The sequence below is a fragment of the Vanacampus margaritifer genome, chromosome 16, assembly GCF_051991255.1.
Source record: "Vanacampus margaritifer isolate UIUO_Vmar chromosome 16, RoL_Vmar_1.0, whole genome shotgun sequence".
Lineage (NCBI taxonomy): Eukaryota > Metazoa > Chordata > Actinopteri > Syngnathiformes > Syngnathidae > Vanacampus > Vanacampus margaritifer.
Genome location: NC_135447.1, coordinates 15,831,858 through 15,846,569, shown reverse-complemented (window position 1 = coordinate 15,846,569; position 14,712 = coordinate 15,831,858). Strand labels below are relative to the sequence as shown.

The following is a 14,712-nucleotide window of genomic DNA, read 5'->3' as shown; positions in this document are numbered from 1 at the left end:
CTGAATGCAGTTCCCTCTGTTTGACGAGATCTAATTGAGCCTCAGTCACCAGTCACCACCAGTGCGCTGTCCTTCAGTGAAGTCAATCGGTTCAGTAATAAACATAAAAGGGGAAGTCAACCCCAAAATTTTCTTTGCAAATAATATGTTGTATTATTCTGTATTCTGATTAATATTGTGTTTGTGGAACGTGTTTTAAGCAGCAAAATCCACCAGTTTTTAATCTATCTCAGGAGACGGCCATAGTGCCACTTGCTGTTGATTGAAATTGACATCACAGTTGCTCAGGGCTCAGGTAGCAACCAATCATGGCTCAAAAACAGAAAAGTGGTGAGCTGTGGATTTTGCTCCTTTATTCATATTCCACAAATGGAATATTGGGTAGAATACAATGTGTATCACCAAAATTGAGGCATCCTACAACTAACTCGATCAACTCAAAAGTAAATCAGTAGCTAACAGTAGTGTACAGTATGTAGTTTTATACTAGGCGAGCATGTGTTCTAGTCTGCTACAATAGACACAACACAGCAGGCTTTGATTCCGTGGTTCCAGACATATCCCAGCTAGAGGAGACCACGAGACCCACCCAGGACACGCTGGAGAGGCTACGTTAGCCTGGGAACGCCTTCGAACCCCCTGGAAGTGGCTGGGCATAGGAAAGTTGTGGCTTTCAGCTAAATCTGCGATCAACCTGAACCCAGATATGTGGATTATGATAGATGGACTATGCGGTTGTAAATGGACCGTGTGTTAAGCATCCATTTTTTAAATATTCATCCATTATCTGTACCGCTTATCCTCCTTATTTCCCAGCTGTCGTCCGGTAGTATGCGAGGTACACCCTGAACTGGTTTGCCAGCCAATTGCATTAAAAAAAAAAAGAAGCATATTTTATTCAACTTTTGTTTTGTTTGTTTGTTTTTAACTTGAATCCAACTTTATTAGATTCCTTAAACACATACTAGTAAAGTCATTATTATAGTTATAATAGCAGCAAAGATATGGGCTTTTCATGTACAGTTGAGGAAAAAAAGCATGTATTTTTGGTAAAAAAGTGAGATAGCACTTGTGTCTTAGGATAAATTTATTTCTATGACCGTAAGGTAGGCTACCAAAGCGGACCTTTGAATCATGAATCTAAGTCTTAAGTTGTTAAACCGCTGTTATAGTACACATTTACAAGTCATTACTGGATGTAAAAACTTTATTTAAAATGATTGAGAACAGTAAAACTTGAGCGACAGCACATGAAACTGAAATATATATGGCATCCCAATTATAAACGTGTGCATAGGATTTCTATAAAAAGTGTGCATATCTATACATACAAAAACCCACTTACACTTGGAAAAGTGCACTGCAAGGTCCGTACCATAGTGGCTCGTACCTTCTGTAGAAGGCATGTGTACACCTGTATTCAGTCATTACAGATCAATGCAAAGCACCTTATGAATGGATATGAACCAAGATACATATTTTTACTTACATGGATATTGATCTGATTAAAGGTGGAGTGTGATGTGATAAAGTCAAACATGGCTGCCATCTCGCATCCAAGACAGAATTACATTGACAGTCAGTTTGTAGTAACAAAGGGCAAGGCATCAATGGGTGATAGGGAGTAGGTTTACTTGGACAAAATAAATACAATAAAAGTATATCGTATCGTATCGTATCGTACATTGTCAAAATCTCCCAAGCACACGGGGAATATGGGTTATGGAAAGCAAGGTTGAATGTTTTGGCCATAATTCCAAAATGCATCTTTGGCACGAACGTAACGCTGCTCATCAAAAACAACACCAAACAACACTCCGGGGTGTTTTTCTCCAGCTACTCGTGAGTCATAGAAAATATTATAAATAATTTGAAATAGCAGTCAGTATTACCACAAAATCTTCAGGCTTCTGCTTGGAAGCAAGGGGGGGGGGAAGCCCACTACAAAGTCTGAAATTTATTTTGGGTTTATCAAAAGGACTTTAAATGGTGGCAGGTGTTTGCTAACACCCATTTAACAACAGTTTGAAATGTAATTGTTTGAATCTCAAGCTACATCCCATTTATAATAAAAAAAATAATAATAATATATATTTTTTTAAATTTCCAGTTGTTTGTAATTAATAATCCTCTCAAAAAAGATTTCAAGAGTGTGATGGATTTAGTGCCTTCTAGTAAACTAATCATTCGTTTTAAAACCCAACAATTAATGTCAATTATAAATGTACTGCTTTTAAATAGCGCTTTATCTACAACGTATGATGCCCAAAGCTCTTTACAAAGCCTCACATTCACGGACCTAATGGTTCAACCATCGCTTACCTTCCGCAGCTGACGTTGCTGAATGATTCGGGCTCCTGCCGCTTGTCTCTCTGCTTTGCTCACGCTAGCTTTTGCTGGCTTCTCTTGCAAATCGCTCTAACGTAACGTTAGCCGCTCCCGCTAATGCTTGCTAATCATGGTCTCTCTGAAGTGTGCGTGCTTGAAAATGCAAGCACTTATTAGTTCACCACTACATGGCACTGAATTATACACGGGGAAACGTTTTTAAATGATTTATCTTGGTCTTATTTGTTTATATCACAAAAACCTGAACTTTTAACAGGGATGTGAATACATTTTATATCATCTCTACAGACAGGCAACATTATGACCATTATGATCGACTGAAATCCAATACTCGAGGTTTAAGGGGGGGGGGGGGGGGGCTTTGGTTGCTGGGGCACACGCCCTTTTGGCACTGATGCCAAAGTGCCCCTTTGTCCATTTATTTTATATAAAAGAAAAACAAAAGTTTGTGAATGTAGTTTAGTTACCTTACAAAACTAAAATTCAGAAACATAATTTAAATAAAACGAATTATAATTATTACGTTATCCTTGGATACCCCAACCCATTGGAGTCCACCCACCCAAGTAATTTCAAATTTGTAGAAAACACGTTTATCTTATATTTAATATACTCTTTGGTTCAGTGCGAGCTGTGATGATGTGCTCTATCAATACACTTTCCTTACTCATATTTGTTTCCTTAGTCATTTTTGTTTTGAGCTTCAAAGAATTGCACATGGCACCATCTTTTCAGGTCCAGTTGCAAATTAGACACACCAACATATGTAATAGCTTATTGCTGAATTCACTATTACTTGTAATACTCTGATATACTGTTGTAGTTCTCAAGAATGGTCTTGGTTACTTTTTAAGGGTCTCTGCCTCGTCTCGGAATCAAAGGCATTTTTACTCTGTCTCGGACAGGGCAGACTCTGGATTTTTGATCAAGACTAATAGAAATCAGGCTAGTACTACTGTGACCAGTGAGAAACGCAGAATGTTTCATTTGGAGTGCCACAGACAGCCAATGAAGACAACTGGAGACACAACACCTCTGAAAAAGCAACTCTGTCCCCCCTCCTTCTCTTTATTCTTTTCTTTATTTGGACTTATATCTTGGTCTCTGTTAGTGTGCGCTTGACTACAACACTACTCCAACAAAATGTATAAAACTGTCCAAATGTATAGAAATTTCAGATTAATCACACTTCTGAAACTTAGTCAGCAATTTCTATCATCGTAATATATAACATCATTGGATATGAGTGAACAATTGCATGAACATTGTTCAGAATATTTTATTAAATAAACATTTGACCAATTGTTTTTCATTCAAAACTTGGCTACTGACAAAAGTCTTTTTGTACATTCTGCAGCCCAAAAGACAGAGGAGGGCACTTCCGTTTCATCTCTTCCCGTCGTTGACCGATGCCCAGATTTTCGGCGCGTGTACACATACTCTGCGAATGCTTAAAGATGCAAAGCCTCGAAAAAATACCCGGACTGAGCACCAACTGATGCAGGTCTGATGGAGGCTTTGTGTCATAAAGAGCTTGGGAAAACGGGGACATCCGTCAACGAGAAGAGACGAGAGACGGAAGTGCCCACCTTTGGCAAAAGAAAAGGTGAACTGTTTTATTTATTTATTATTTTTTGAAACAATAACATTTTTGATATAACTGTTTCTAATATTAAAAAAAAGAATTAAAGGAATTGGTAAAAATGTCCATCTTGTGATAAATGCTTCGCAAAGTAAATATGTGAACTTTAAAGTACATTATGCTTGTATCGAATTGTCGCCCATTCGCTCATTTGTACGCGATAACGGGCTCAGATGAGAATCTCCATCATATCCTTGTCCACTTCCTGGTGGGTGGCTGTGGCTGGAAGGTTTGGCTGTGAGTGGGACTGGGACTGGACAGGGACCCTTCGCTCCAGGGTGCTGCTATGAAACACTGGACCGTCTATGAAGGGAGTAAAGAAGAAATTGAAAATGAGCCAAATAAATAAATAAAGATAACAAATAACCATAAAACATTAGCATTAGTATTATTTTTTCACACCAAGCCATGATACAGTTCATAAAAACCGCACCACAGCAGGTTTTCATCACATAAACATTCATTAAAGAACCCCTTCACCCTGTAAAACAATGTCATTTCATTTCATTATCCTGTTTCATTAGCTTCGCACCAAATATTTTTTTATACTGTCAACTTTTTGTCAGCAAAACGCACACGCGAATGGCACCAGCCCACCTCAGAGAAATAATATTTTATCAGTTGTCAGCAGGGGTGTTAAAAAAAAGTCGATTCGGTGACATAACGTGATATTAAAGCACGCAATTATCGTATCGATTCAAATCGGCCAAATCGATTTTTAAATATCAATTTTTGATGGAATTATTCAACAAAACGTCTTACTTTGGTTTAGGTTTCACACTTTAAGCATGGAAGAATATTATATTAATGGAATATTAAGCCTTTAACTGATAGTTTTGGTCGAGACGAAAGTAGTCCGGCAAGTTGGCTGGGGTCACGGAAATAAAGCGTTTTTCTTCTAAAAACAATTTGTGTTCAAAAGAGTGATAAATTTGCATCACAAAACCGCACATAAAAAAAAAAACTCAGACTCCATTACCGCCGGGCACAATTTTTCTGTTCGTATCACTGAGCGGCGCGCTGCACATTAAGCTGACAGACGCGCGCGTTGTTGACTTTGAAAAGTCGCGATAACATGTCTGACTACAACGACAATGTCTTTAGCACTGAGCCAAGGGGGTATTTTTATGAACCCGAATATACTGATGCCGATATTCGTCAGATGGAATTAGAAAGGGCAGAAAGAGGGAGCGAGAGCGAGGAGGGATAGAGAAGTGGTACAACTTGATCAGCCGCAGCCCTGAGAGAGCGGGTGACTGTCACTGACAAATGGGGTGCACTTGTTTGAAGTGCTCGGAAAGCGGTAAAAAGTGTGCGGGGATTCAACTTTACTCTCAAGCTGAATTAGCACACGTTACCAACCATGTATGGATGAGTCCTTTCCACGTGCGATGCGTTCACAAACACTCGGACCCAAGAATACAAAACAGAATGTGCAACACAGGAACACACAACACATCTTAGTTATACAAGCTTATAAAGTTTATACACTCGCAACATTTATATACTAATGGCTCTCGCTCTCCATTAGCTCTCTAGCATCAGGTAAACACTTTCAAACAACTTTGTGCGCATCTGTCAGCTGGATGCAGTGCGCCGCGCAATGATACAAACAGAAAAATAGAGCCCGACAGTAATAGAGTCTGACTTTTTTCTAATGTGCAGTTTTTGTGATGCAAATGTATCACTTTTTTAAACACAAATTGTATTTAGAAGAAAAAAGCTTTATTTCTGTGACTCCAGCCAACTTTCCTGACTATTTTCGTCTCGACCAAAACCGGACCAGATCTCGTGTCACAGGATGCTGTCAGCGGTAAGTCAGTGCTGATTACACACCACTTTAGGTGAGGATGCCATACAGATTCATGTCCAAAAACCCGAACTATCCCTTTAACTCATTTACTCCCAGCCATTTTCACTGAAGCAACCCCCTTCGCTCCCCGCTGTTTGAGTGGATTTTGACTGATTTTGCAAGGCCCACGGAATATTGTGTTCTATTGCTATAAAAACATGGAACCTACCAAAAGAAAGATTAGAGTCTCTTCTTTCATCAGGAAAAAAAGTATATTTGAAAATGTTTCCATTTTGCAGCAATTAGCATTAGAATATAGCCAAGTTTCATCATTATTCACATATCTGTTTAAAACGGTGGGGAAAGGAGCTTTTTGCAACATGTCCCTGGTTGATCTCTTATAATATACGGTCATGGCCCTTTTTGTAATTACTGCCAGTGCTGCTGTAGCACAGGGTTCACCAATTCCAGTCCTCGAGGTCCGGAGTCCTGCAGGTTTTAGATGTTTCTGCCTTCTAACACAGCTGATACTAAAGATCAGGATCATTGTCAGGCATGCTGATGGGCTGATTATATGAATCAGGTGTGCTAGTGGGCAAAAACATCTAAAACCTGCAGGACTCCACCTCGAGGATCGGAATTGATGAACTCTGCTCATCATAAAAAAACGTATAAATACGTCATTGGGATCATGGTAAAAATTTAAAATAGAACGTATTTATACATTTAGTTAGTTAGAGTTAATATTTTATTTTAATACTGTTCAAACAGATTGCATTCTGTTTGTTAAATACAGTGGCTCAGTTATGAGCCAGAAATTTCAGATAAATAAATAATTTTTCATAAAAATTTTACAGTGCACAATTTACGATTTATAGATCCGTGTCGGGATTAATTGGTATCAAACTGAATCGTGACCTATGAATCGTGGCTCGGATCGAATCGCCAGGTACTGGGCAATTCAGACCCCTAGTTGTCAGTATGCAATTTGCTCTTTGACGGCTGTGCAATCTGGTGAGATGGTATAATTTACGGCGCATGTATATTGCTAAATACATGATAAGATTATTTTGCTATTATAAGCCTTTCCTAAATGTTTTTTCTAGCTAGTTCATCTAATTAAATGGTTTATTTAATAAAACAGTTTAGCCTCACGTTTCGCCAAAAAGCTAATTTAGATTTGGTGTATATAAAATCATAGAATACAATATTCTATGGGTCTTGAAAAATCAGTCAAATGCTCTAACATGGCTGGTACTCTTGGGGCTGAAATTTTTACCATTGAATCAGTTAAAGTGCTATATGAATAAAATTGACTCGAGCTGATCAGCATCAACTAGGATAAGTGTTGAAACTAAAAATGCACGTGTGTGACATAGTAGTAAAAATCAAGTATCTGCCACTGAGTCAAAATAATAATAAAAGGCCTAATAGAAAAGTAGCATTAGGTTACGCAGAGCAGTCAAAACATAACATATGTCTCTGAATAAACACAAAAATTAACATATTTCTCAGTTTGTAATCTTACCAGCTCCACGTTCAGGATTATAGAGGGGGCTAGGGTTGGACAATCTGTTTGGCACCATCATGCTCTGAAGGGCTGGGGTGCCGGGCTTACTGGTGTCTTGACTCGGATTCTTGTCTGTCTGTGTGCAGCTGTCCCTGCTGCCTGTCTTTGAGTGAACTCCTGCGATTTGTATTGATTGAAATACTGGTGAGGGAGATGATGTAATGGATTCTGTCCTAAGAGAGTCTGTACGAAATTCCGGACCAAGCAGAACCCCTGAAGAAGAAAGACCATTTACATTGATTGACCACCACTAAACGTCAAGCCAACTGTCAGTAAAATATGAACATAGAACTCAAAAGGCTTTGCAGGCTCTTACCTAGGCTCCCTTTCCAGCTGCTATCTTTGCGTTCTTCTGTGATGGCAGAGCTGCTGAGTCCAATGCTGTGAGAGAGCAGTCCTGAACCTCCAGGGCCAGCGTTAGAGATGGACATCAGAGACTTGGAGGGCCTCATTGTAGATGGCACATCTGACTTGACTGGCTCTTTCTTGGAGCGCTGGTGGAGCACTTTGATCATAGCATCCTTCTCTATGATCTGGGCATGGAGATTCTTGATCCTTAGAGAGAACAAGTAATAAAGAATTAGATTGGTTTGGGAAGAGGGTTCACTCTGGACAACTGTCAATCACAGGACTGAAACTAAGAGACACTTAACTCATTCACTCCAGCCATTTTCACTGAAGCAACCCCCTTTACTCCCAGCTGTTTTCATGGATTTTTGACTGATTTTGCAAGGCCCACAGAATATTATGTTCTATTGTTATAAAAACATGGTGCCAACCCAAAAAAAGATTAGAGTCTCTTCTTTCATCAACATGGCCCTGGCTGATCTCCTATACTCTCCTGCCACCTGTTGGCAGTTTTTTGTGATAACTACCATTGCTTTAAGCGACCTCTTCATGTCAGAAGCTGCATCAAAGCTTTCTGTAGCATAAAAAAACTTAAAAACGTATACATAAGTTATTTGGGAGTGAAGGACAAAAGTATTGAAAAAAACGTATTTATAAGTTTTTGGTTTTGAATGAGGTAAGAGGAAAGTTAAGGCCTTTTCACACTACATTTAACAAAGCTCAGCATGAGGTTTACAAATTCCTTCACTGTGTATGTGCTGCCATGGTGTAACATGCAAGGTGGGTTTTTGGTGTCATTTTCGAGGAACGGCAGTGTTGCTGTGATTTCAGACAGCTAACATATAGAATGGTTTATATATGTGTTTAACAAAAACGATGTTGAAAAATCCTCTGTTCACCTTCATATTTCTGTTTTGCTGTGCATCGTTTCCCTCCCATTTTGAGAGCGAACTTGGTAGACCGACACAATTCTACTATTAGTGGAGTTCCCCCCCCCCAAGTCATTTGCGTGCATGTGCGTGATATGAACGTACATGGATTGAAGAATGTAATCCGTTCCATCGCAGTCCAGTCCAGCCCTCACCCCGCTTAAGAAAATCATTTTGATACATTAATGCTTTTTGCTTTTTATTTTTTTATTTGTGGAAACACATTTTCAACTTTGTACATGGTCGGCACTATTTGGAAAGTAACTATAGATTTTCAGCATTTTGACCCCAAAAAGAGTGAGTGAGTGAGTGAGTGAGTGAGTGAGTGAGTGAGTGAGTGAGTGAGTGAGTGAGTGATCGATCGATCCAGTTGGCCGATTATGTAGATGACCCTTATCAACCTTTTCTGTGGAGTTGTTACTGAACTGACTGGACTTGCGTATAATTACTGCCCCAAATTTCCACACTCTACCTAAAATCTAGCAAGATTATGGAACAGTACAGGATGTGGACTAAATTGTAATCCAGTAACTGTTTAGCTTGATTTAAAAATTATACTGTATAATTCTTAACTGTTTTTGACATGTTTTATAAGCCCCTTCTACCTTTACCTTGCCTATTTATTTATACTTGCACACTTTTTCTGCAATTTACAAACAACCTTATCTTTGTTTTATTTAAATTTAATGATAATTTATTTCTATCAAACCAGATTTTCAGTGTGTTGATTTCGTCAACGATTTCATCAAAATGTAATTAATGTCCCAACACTGATAGATGGGGAACACTGCAATTAATATCCAAACATGATGAAGAAATATCAGCCAACTTGACAAATTGTTGTCTGTAAATAGCTTTTGATCCAGTTTAACACCAATGCCTCAAATGGCATGCTTTTCGTTCACTTTTTATGACTATATCCTGGCTGATTGTGTCAAGATCTTTCTTAATATAAATAAATATTCAAATTTCTCTAACCAAAAGCATTTGTAATATCTTCAATAGAGTTTATGGTTCAAGTACAATAAGTGCTTACTCACTTGTGGGTCTTTTTAAATTCTTTTAGCCATGTGAAGGAACTACGACGGTGTATTAGGGCCACGAATAAATATATATTTTTTTAAAGTGTATGGGCAATATTCAAAGAAAAAAAATCGCAAATTTACCACTTTATAAAGTAGCAAATTTGTGAGAAAAAACCCCAGAACCGTATAAAAAATACACATAGCGTACGACTCGGATGTTTGTGTCAATACTTTTTGGTCGGGTTTTCAAATAAGGAAATAATACTAATGGCTTTAACCATATCATGTTAAGCATTCGCACTTTGAAGCGCTGGGTACTGCCAGCGACAAAGACGCATCACTTTGCGAATGTCCAAACCCTGAGGATCAAGCATCTAAGGTAATTTGTTAAAATAAATATTTACTTGTTGTACATTTCAGAATTACTATTTACACATTCACACATTTTTTTTTTTTGTACAAGTATCTAAGTTGATGTGACGAATCTGCTGCTCTCCGTCATTCACTTGCAATTTCCTAAAGTATGCTAGCTGCTAGCTTCTGATTGGTTAGTGTTTAGTCAGCTGATAGGGGAACAGGAAGTGTTGTCGCTCTAGCTGCCGTGTATGACAAGTCAAGTTTAAATTAAGAATGAATCTGTCTCCATCCTGCCTTTTCTTCTTCATTAACCACCAACGAATCCTCACATTAGACTATAGCTACGCTACGTGTATTTGTTGTAAGTTTCTGAGTTTTTTTCTCGTAAATCTGCCACTTTATAAAGTGGCAAATTCATGAGTTTTTCTTTCGGAATATTGCCCCCACCTTCTAAAAAAAAATTTTTTTACGTGGCCCTAATACGCCGTCTTAAGGAACTGTATAAGGTAATATTATGTTATTTAAATGCTTTAAGAAAAGTCTACAATCTACAAAAAGGGAAAAAATAATAGTCTACATTCGATGTCACTGATGTTTATCAAGAGTAATAAAGGTATTTTGAAACATGTTACCTGCTTTCCATATCCAAACATCGGCGATTAGCCATTAAAATCTCTTCTTCTTCTTTTTGAATGCGGGCCTCCACTGACGTGTCATAGCTGCTGCTGGGAGAATGGCTTAACATTGTAATAGAGGTATCCCTGCAAAACAGACAGCAGCCTTCTTGAGACAACGACAACTGCATTAAGAAGGGTGAAAAAGTCTGTGTTGAGAATGTTGGAACCAGTGAGTAGCCCATCAGAAAAACTAATTCAATTTTATCTACAGAGTGTAAAAAAAAGTTAAAAAAAAAATGAGATTAAAAAAATGAAAAATAATATAAAAATAAATGTTGAAATAAATACAAAAATAAATATATAATTAGAATTAAATATCAATCAATAAATAAAAACGGTGGTCTATACTGTATAGTGTACTGTAATGTCTATACTGTGTACACTGCATGTATAAAAATTTGGTAGTGTAGCGATGAAATTTATTGTCACCACAAGAGTGTCAATGACAGAGATAAAAACAAACAAACAAACAAAAACCCTGATTGTTCTTTTGCTCTTCTAGGCATCTACTTTGAGTCTCGCCTATAATTTGGAGTTTGGGTTAGGTCCATCCATCAAAAAGCCACAGCCCATATCCTGGGTGGGGCACCTGTGATATTGTGACTTCCATGGGAGCCTTTTGAATAATTCTTCATGATTAACAGTAAACGAGACGCTATAATGTCTTCAAGAAAAATAATCTCATATCATGCATATTATGACCTTCTACCTTTGAGAAGCAACGGAAGCGGCAGCCTCAAGGGCAAACTGTCTCATGACGTTCTCCTCCAAGTACTTTTGCTCCCACTTGGTCATATCAGCCTCCAGAGCCAAAATACGCTCCTCCTTCTCCCTCAGGTGCTCCATTAAGGCAATGACACTGTACTCTGATGGGACCACAGCATTGTTTTGTGTGCCTCCCTGACGCTGGAAAGGAAAAAGTATTGTGATTGTAAGAACTTAAAACTTGATTCGAGCTGTATGGACACAGAATTGAAAGGAAGTAAAGCATCACATATTCAATTGTTTCACTAGAAAGGTCTGAATGGATTTTGATGGCATTTTGAGTGCACCTATTTATGACAGAAGCACAAATTAATTCACTTCTTTATTAACTCATTCACACCCAGCCATTTTAACTGAAGCAACCCCCTTTGCTTCCAGCTGTTTTACTAGATTTTGACAGATTTTGTAAGGTCCACAGACTATTCTGTTTTATTGCTATAAAAACATGGAACCTACCAAAAGAAAGATTAGAGTCTCTTCTTTCATCAGGAAAAAAAGTATATTTGTATCTGTTTCTGTTTTGCAGCAATTAGCATTAGAATATAGCTAAGTTTCATCATTATTCACAAATCTGTTTAAAACAGTGGGAGAAAGTGTTTTTAGCAACATGGCCCTGGCTGATCTCTTATACTCTGCTGCCACCTGCTGGCATTTTTTTGTAATAACTTCCATTGCTTTAAGCCACCTCTTCATGTCAGTAAAAACAACAACATATTTATACGTTTTTGGGTTTGAATGAGTTAAGATCTGGATCGTAACTGGATCAAGCATGGGCAACAACTAAATTATCTTGCATTTTTAATCGGCTGATAAATTTTATTTCTGTGCATGTGGCAACCTAGCCCTGCTCTTGCTGAACATAAAAAATAAATATTTTTTTCAATTGATCTGGCACTATAATTTCATCCATTTCATCAAGAAAGTATAAAATAAATCATGGAAGAAAGACGGAGAGAGACACAAAGGACAACCGTTTGAGTAGAGCATGCAATCGCTGTCATCCAACAGCTCCTCAGCTCATACGGAAATTAGTTGCGGCTTGGGCTGGGTTTAAAAAAAATCGAATAATCGATATCAAATTGATTTTCCTTTGAGCGTGATATTGATTCATATACCCATTAATCGATAATTTTAATATCTCTTATAATAGGCTTCTCTAATTACAATGTGGCCTGCAATGAAAATGAGTTACACAGACCTGTGATATAAATGACAGAAAACTTCCAAATCTATTTAGGTATGTGCACCTGTTGCATGCGTAGAGATTCCAACTCTTTCTCCAGCCTTGTACGAAGTCGATGTTCAAGTTGTTCTCTTTTCTCACAGGCTGCCTGTAGCTGAGCAAGAGCCTGCTGCATTCTTTCCACCTTCTCTACATAAACTTGTTTCTTCTTTAGCTAAAGACACACACACACACGCAAGTTAGTTTTACTATCTTTGTGGGGCCATCTCATTAACATAATGCGTTTCCTAGCCCCTTCCCCCAACCATCAAAAATGATTGCCTACCCGTATTCCTCACCCTAACCTCAACCATAACGCAATTCAAACCTAAACTCCAAAACCAAGTCTTGACCCTCAAAAAGAGGTATAAACTTAAACGGCCCCACAAGGACGAGTGGGCCCCACAACTGTGTGAAATCCCAAAATATTGGACCCACCACATACACACAGGCTGGTGAGACTAATATTAAGGCCTTATGACTTTCAGCAGTAACTTTACTCCCAAACTTGAATATTTTGCATGTTCACAGTTACAACACAGGAATAAAAAAAAATAAGTTTTTAGTAATTGTAGGTTTGTGTCAATCCAATCAGATGATTGAAAATCAGGGGCAATGACATGATTTTTAGCTGATCGTTATCGGGTGAAAAAGATTAGTTTTTGTTAATTTTGGAAAATTCTACAGGACACAAAGTGACAAAATAATCCAGAGGTACAAATATCAGAAATGTATTGTCATTGCGCGTGACTGCATGAGGCACCTGGCTGTCCGAATGTCACCATTTTTGGTTATTTAGAAAACTAGATCGGGTGATCAAAAATTTAGATTTTTTAATTTTGCCACAAACACCCTCCCCTTAAAAGTGTATATTTTCATTTCCCAGCAGCCCAAATGTTAAAAATTGTAGATGGCTTTAAAATGGGACAAACTAAAGACAAAACATCACTTTTGTCTTAGGCAAAATGTGGTGAAATATGGTCAGTTTTAAGATACCGATTGTAGCATGACTTGAAGTCTTCGGCCTATTTTTAGGTCTAACCCTCTCTACTCAAATAAATTACCTGTTTTCAGCCATTGCTTGTTGTAGACGTAGTCACTAGGGGTGTGCCAAAAATTTATTCTCAGAAGAAACGCGATTCTCATTTAGTATGATTCAGAATCGATTTTAAATGTCCCAAAATCAATTTTATTTAAATTACTTTTTACAGTGTTCCCTCGTTTCTAGCGGGTATTAAGTTCCAAAAACTACCCGCGATAATGGAAATCCGCGTTAATTTATTTATTTTAATGTTTACGTTAATTATATATATTTTTTCGTTCTTTATACATGTTTTTTTGTTTTGATATGAATTTTAGTTTATTATGAATGTTTTTTCATTCATCATATGTTATTTTTTCATTTACAGTATTTTTTTTCAATTAAAAGTATTTTTTATTTACTTATTATGCAGCACAGTATATATATTTTTATTTTACTTAAACGAAAATAATTTGTTCATTCTATATTTTTTTTTTATGTTTGAAGGCACCTCACAACACACTTTATACATGCACTTTTCTTGATAGGTGTTTCTCACATACTGTTTCTCTTATTTAAATACAGTAGGCCTATACACTCTCAGTGTTCAAACCTTTGTAGAATTTAAAATAATAATAATAACAATAAAATAGAATTAAACTAATATCCAAAACATTTATTTGAGAAACAAAAATATAACGGCGATCAATCTGTTTTTTTGGGGCCGGTTTCTTTCCCTGAAAAAAATTAATAAAAATAGTAATTACAAAAACACACACACCAACAACAACAACAAAACAGCTGTTAGAAATGACACTCTTAATTTTAATGATGATGATACGAGGCTGAGAAATTCATTTTGACCAGGAGGCTCAGGTGCGCATTTGCGGGCCTCAATCTCCAGGTCGCGAACGCGACGGGCCATGCACCGTTGAAAAGGTCTCATCGAGACGAATCCGCGGATGCTCGTATGTCCCCGGTAGGACGTAGGGCAGGGGAGACGGCCGGCCAAAGA

At 37.7% G+C, this 14,712-nt stretch overlaps 2 protein-coding genes across 4 annotated transcripts in view; both read right to left on the bottom strand.

Annotated features, from left to right (window-relative positions):
* The window catches only part of sytl2a (synaptotagmin-like 2a), a 78,907-nt gene extending 76,383 nt beyond the window's left edge, over window positions 1–2,524 (bottom strand). For both annotated transcript variants that reach the window (XM_077547598.1, XM_077547601.1), the window contains exon 1: window positions 2,323–2,524. The gene's annotated coding sequence lies outside the window, so the exon portion shown is untranslated. The remainder of the gene's footprint in view (window positions 1–2,322) is intronic.
* Window positions 2,525–3,385: 861 nt separating this feature from the next.
* amot (angiomotin) overlaps window positions 3,386–14,712 on the bottom strand; it is a 31,711-nt gene continuing 20,384 nt past the window's right edge. For both annotated transcript variants that reach the window (XM_077547479.1, XM_077547480.1), the window contains exons 7-12: window positions 12,702–12,851; window positions 11,399–11,595; window positions 10,645–10,773; window positions 7,670–7,908; window positions 7,312–7,566; window positions 3,386–4,294 (exon numbers count right to left, since the gene is read on the bottom strand). In XM_077547479.1, coding sequence (XP_077403605.1) covers window positions 4,161–4,294; window positions 7,312–7,566; window positions 7,670–7,908; window positions 10,645–10,773; window positions 11,399–11,595; window positions 12,702–12,851 — 1,104 coding nt within the window. In that variant the 3' untranslated portion in view covers window positions 3,386–4,160. The remainder of the gene's footprint in view (window positions 4,295–7,311; window positions 7,567–7,669; window positions 7,909–10,644; window positions 10,774–11,398; window positions 11,596–12,701; window positions 12,852–14,712) is intronic.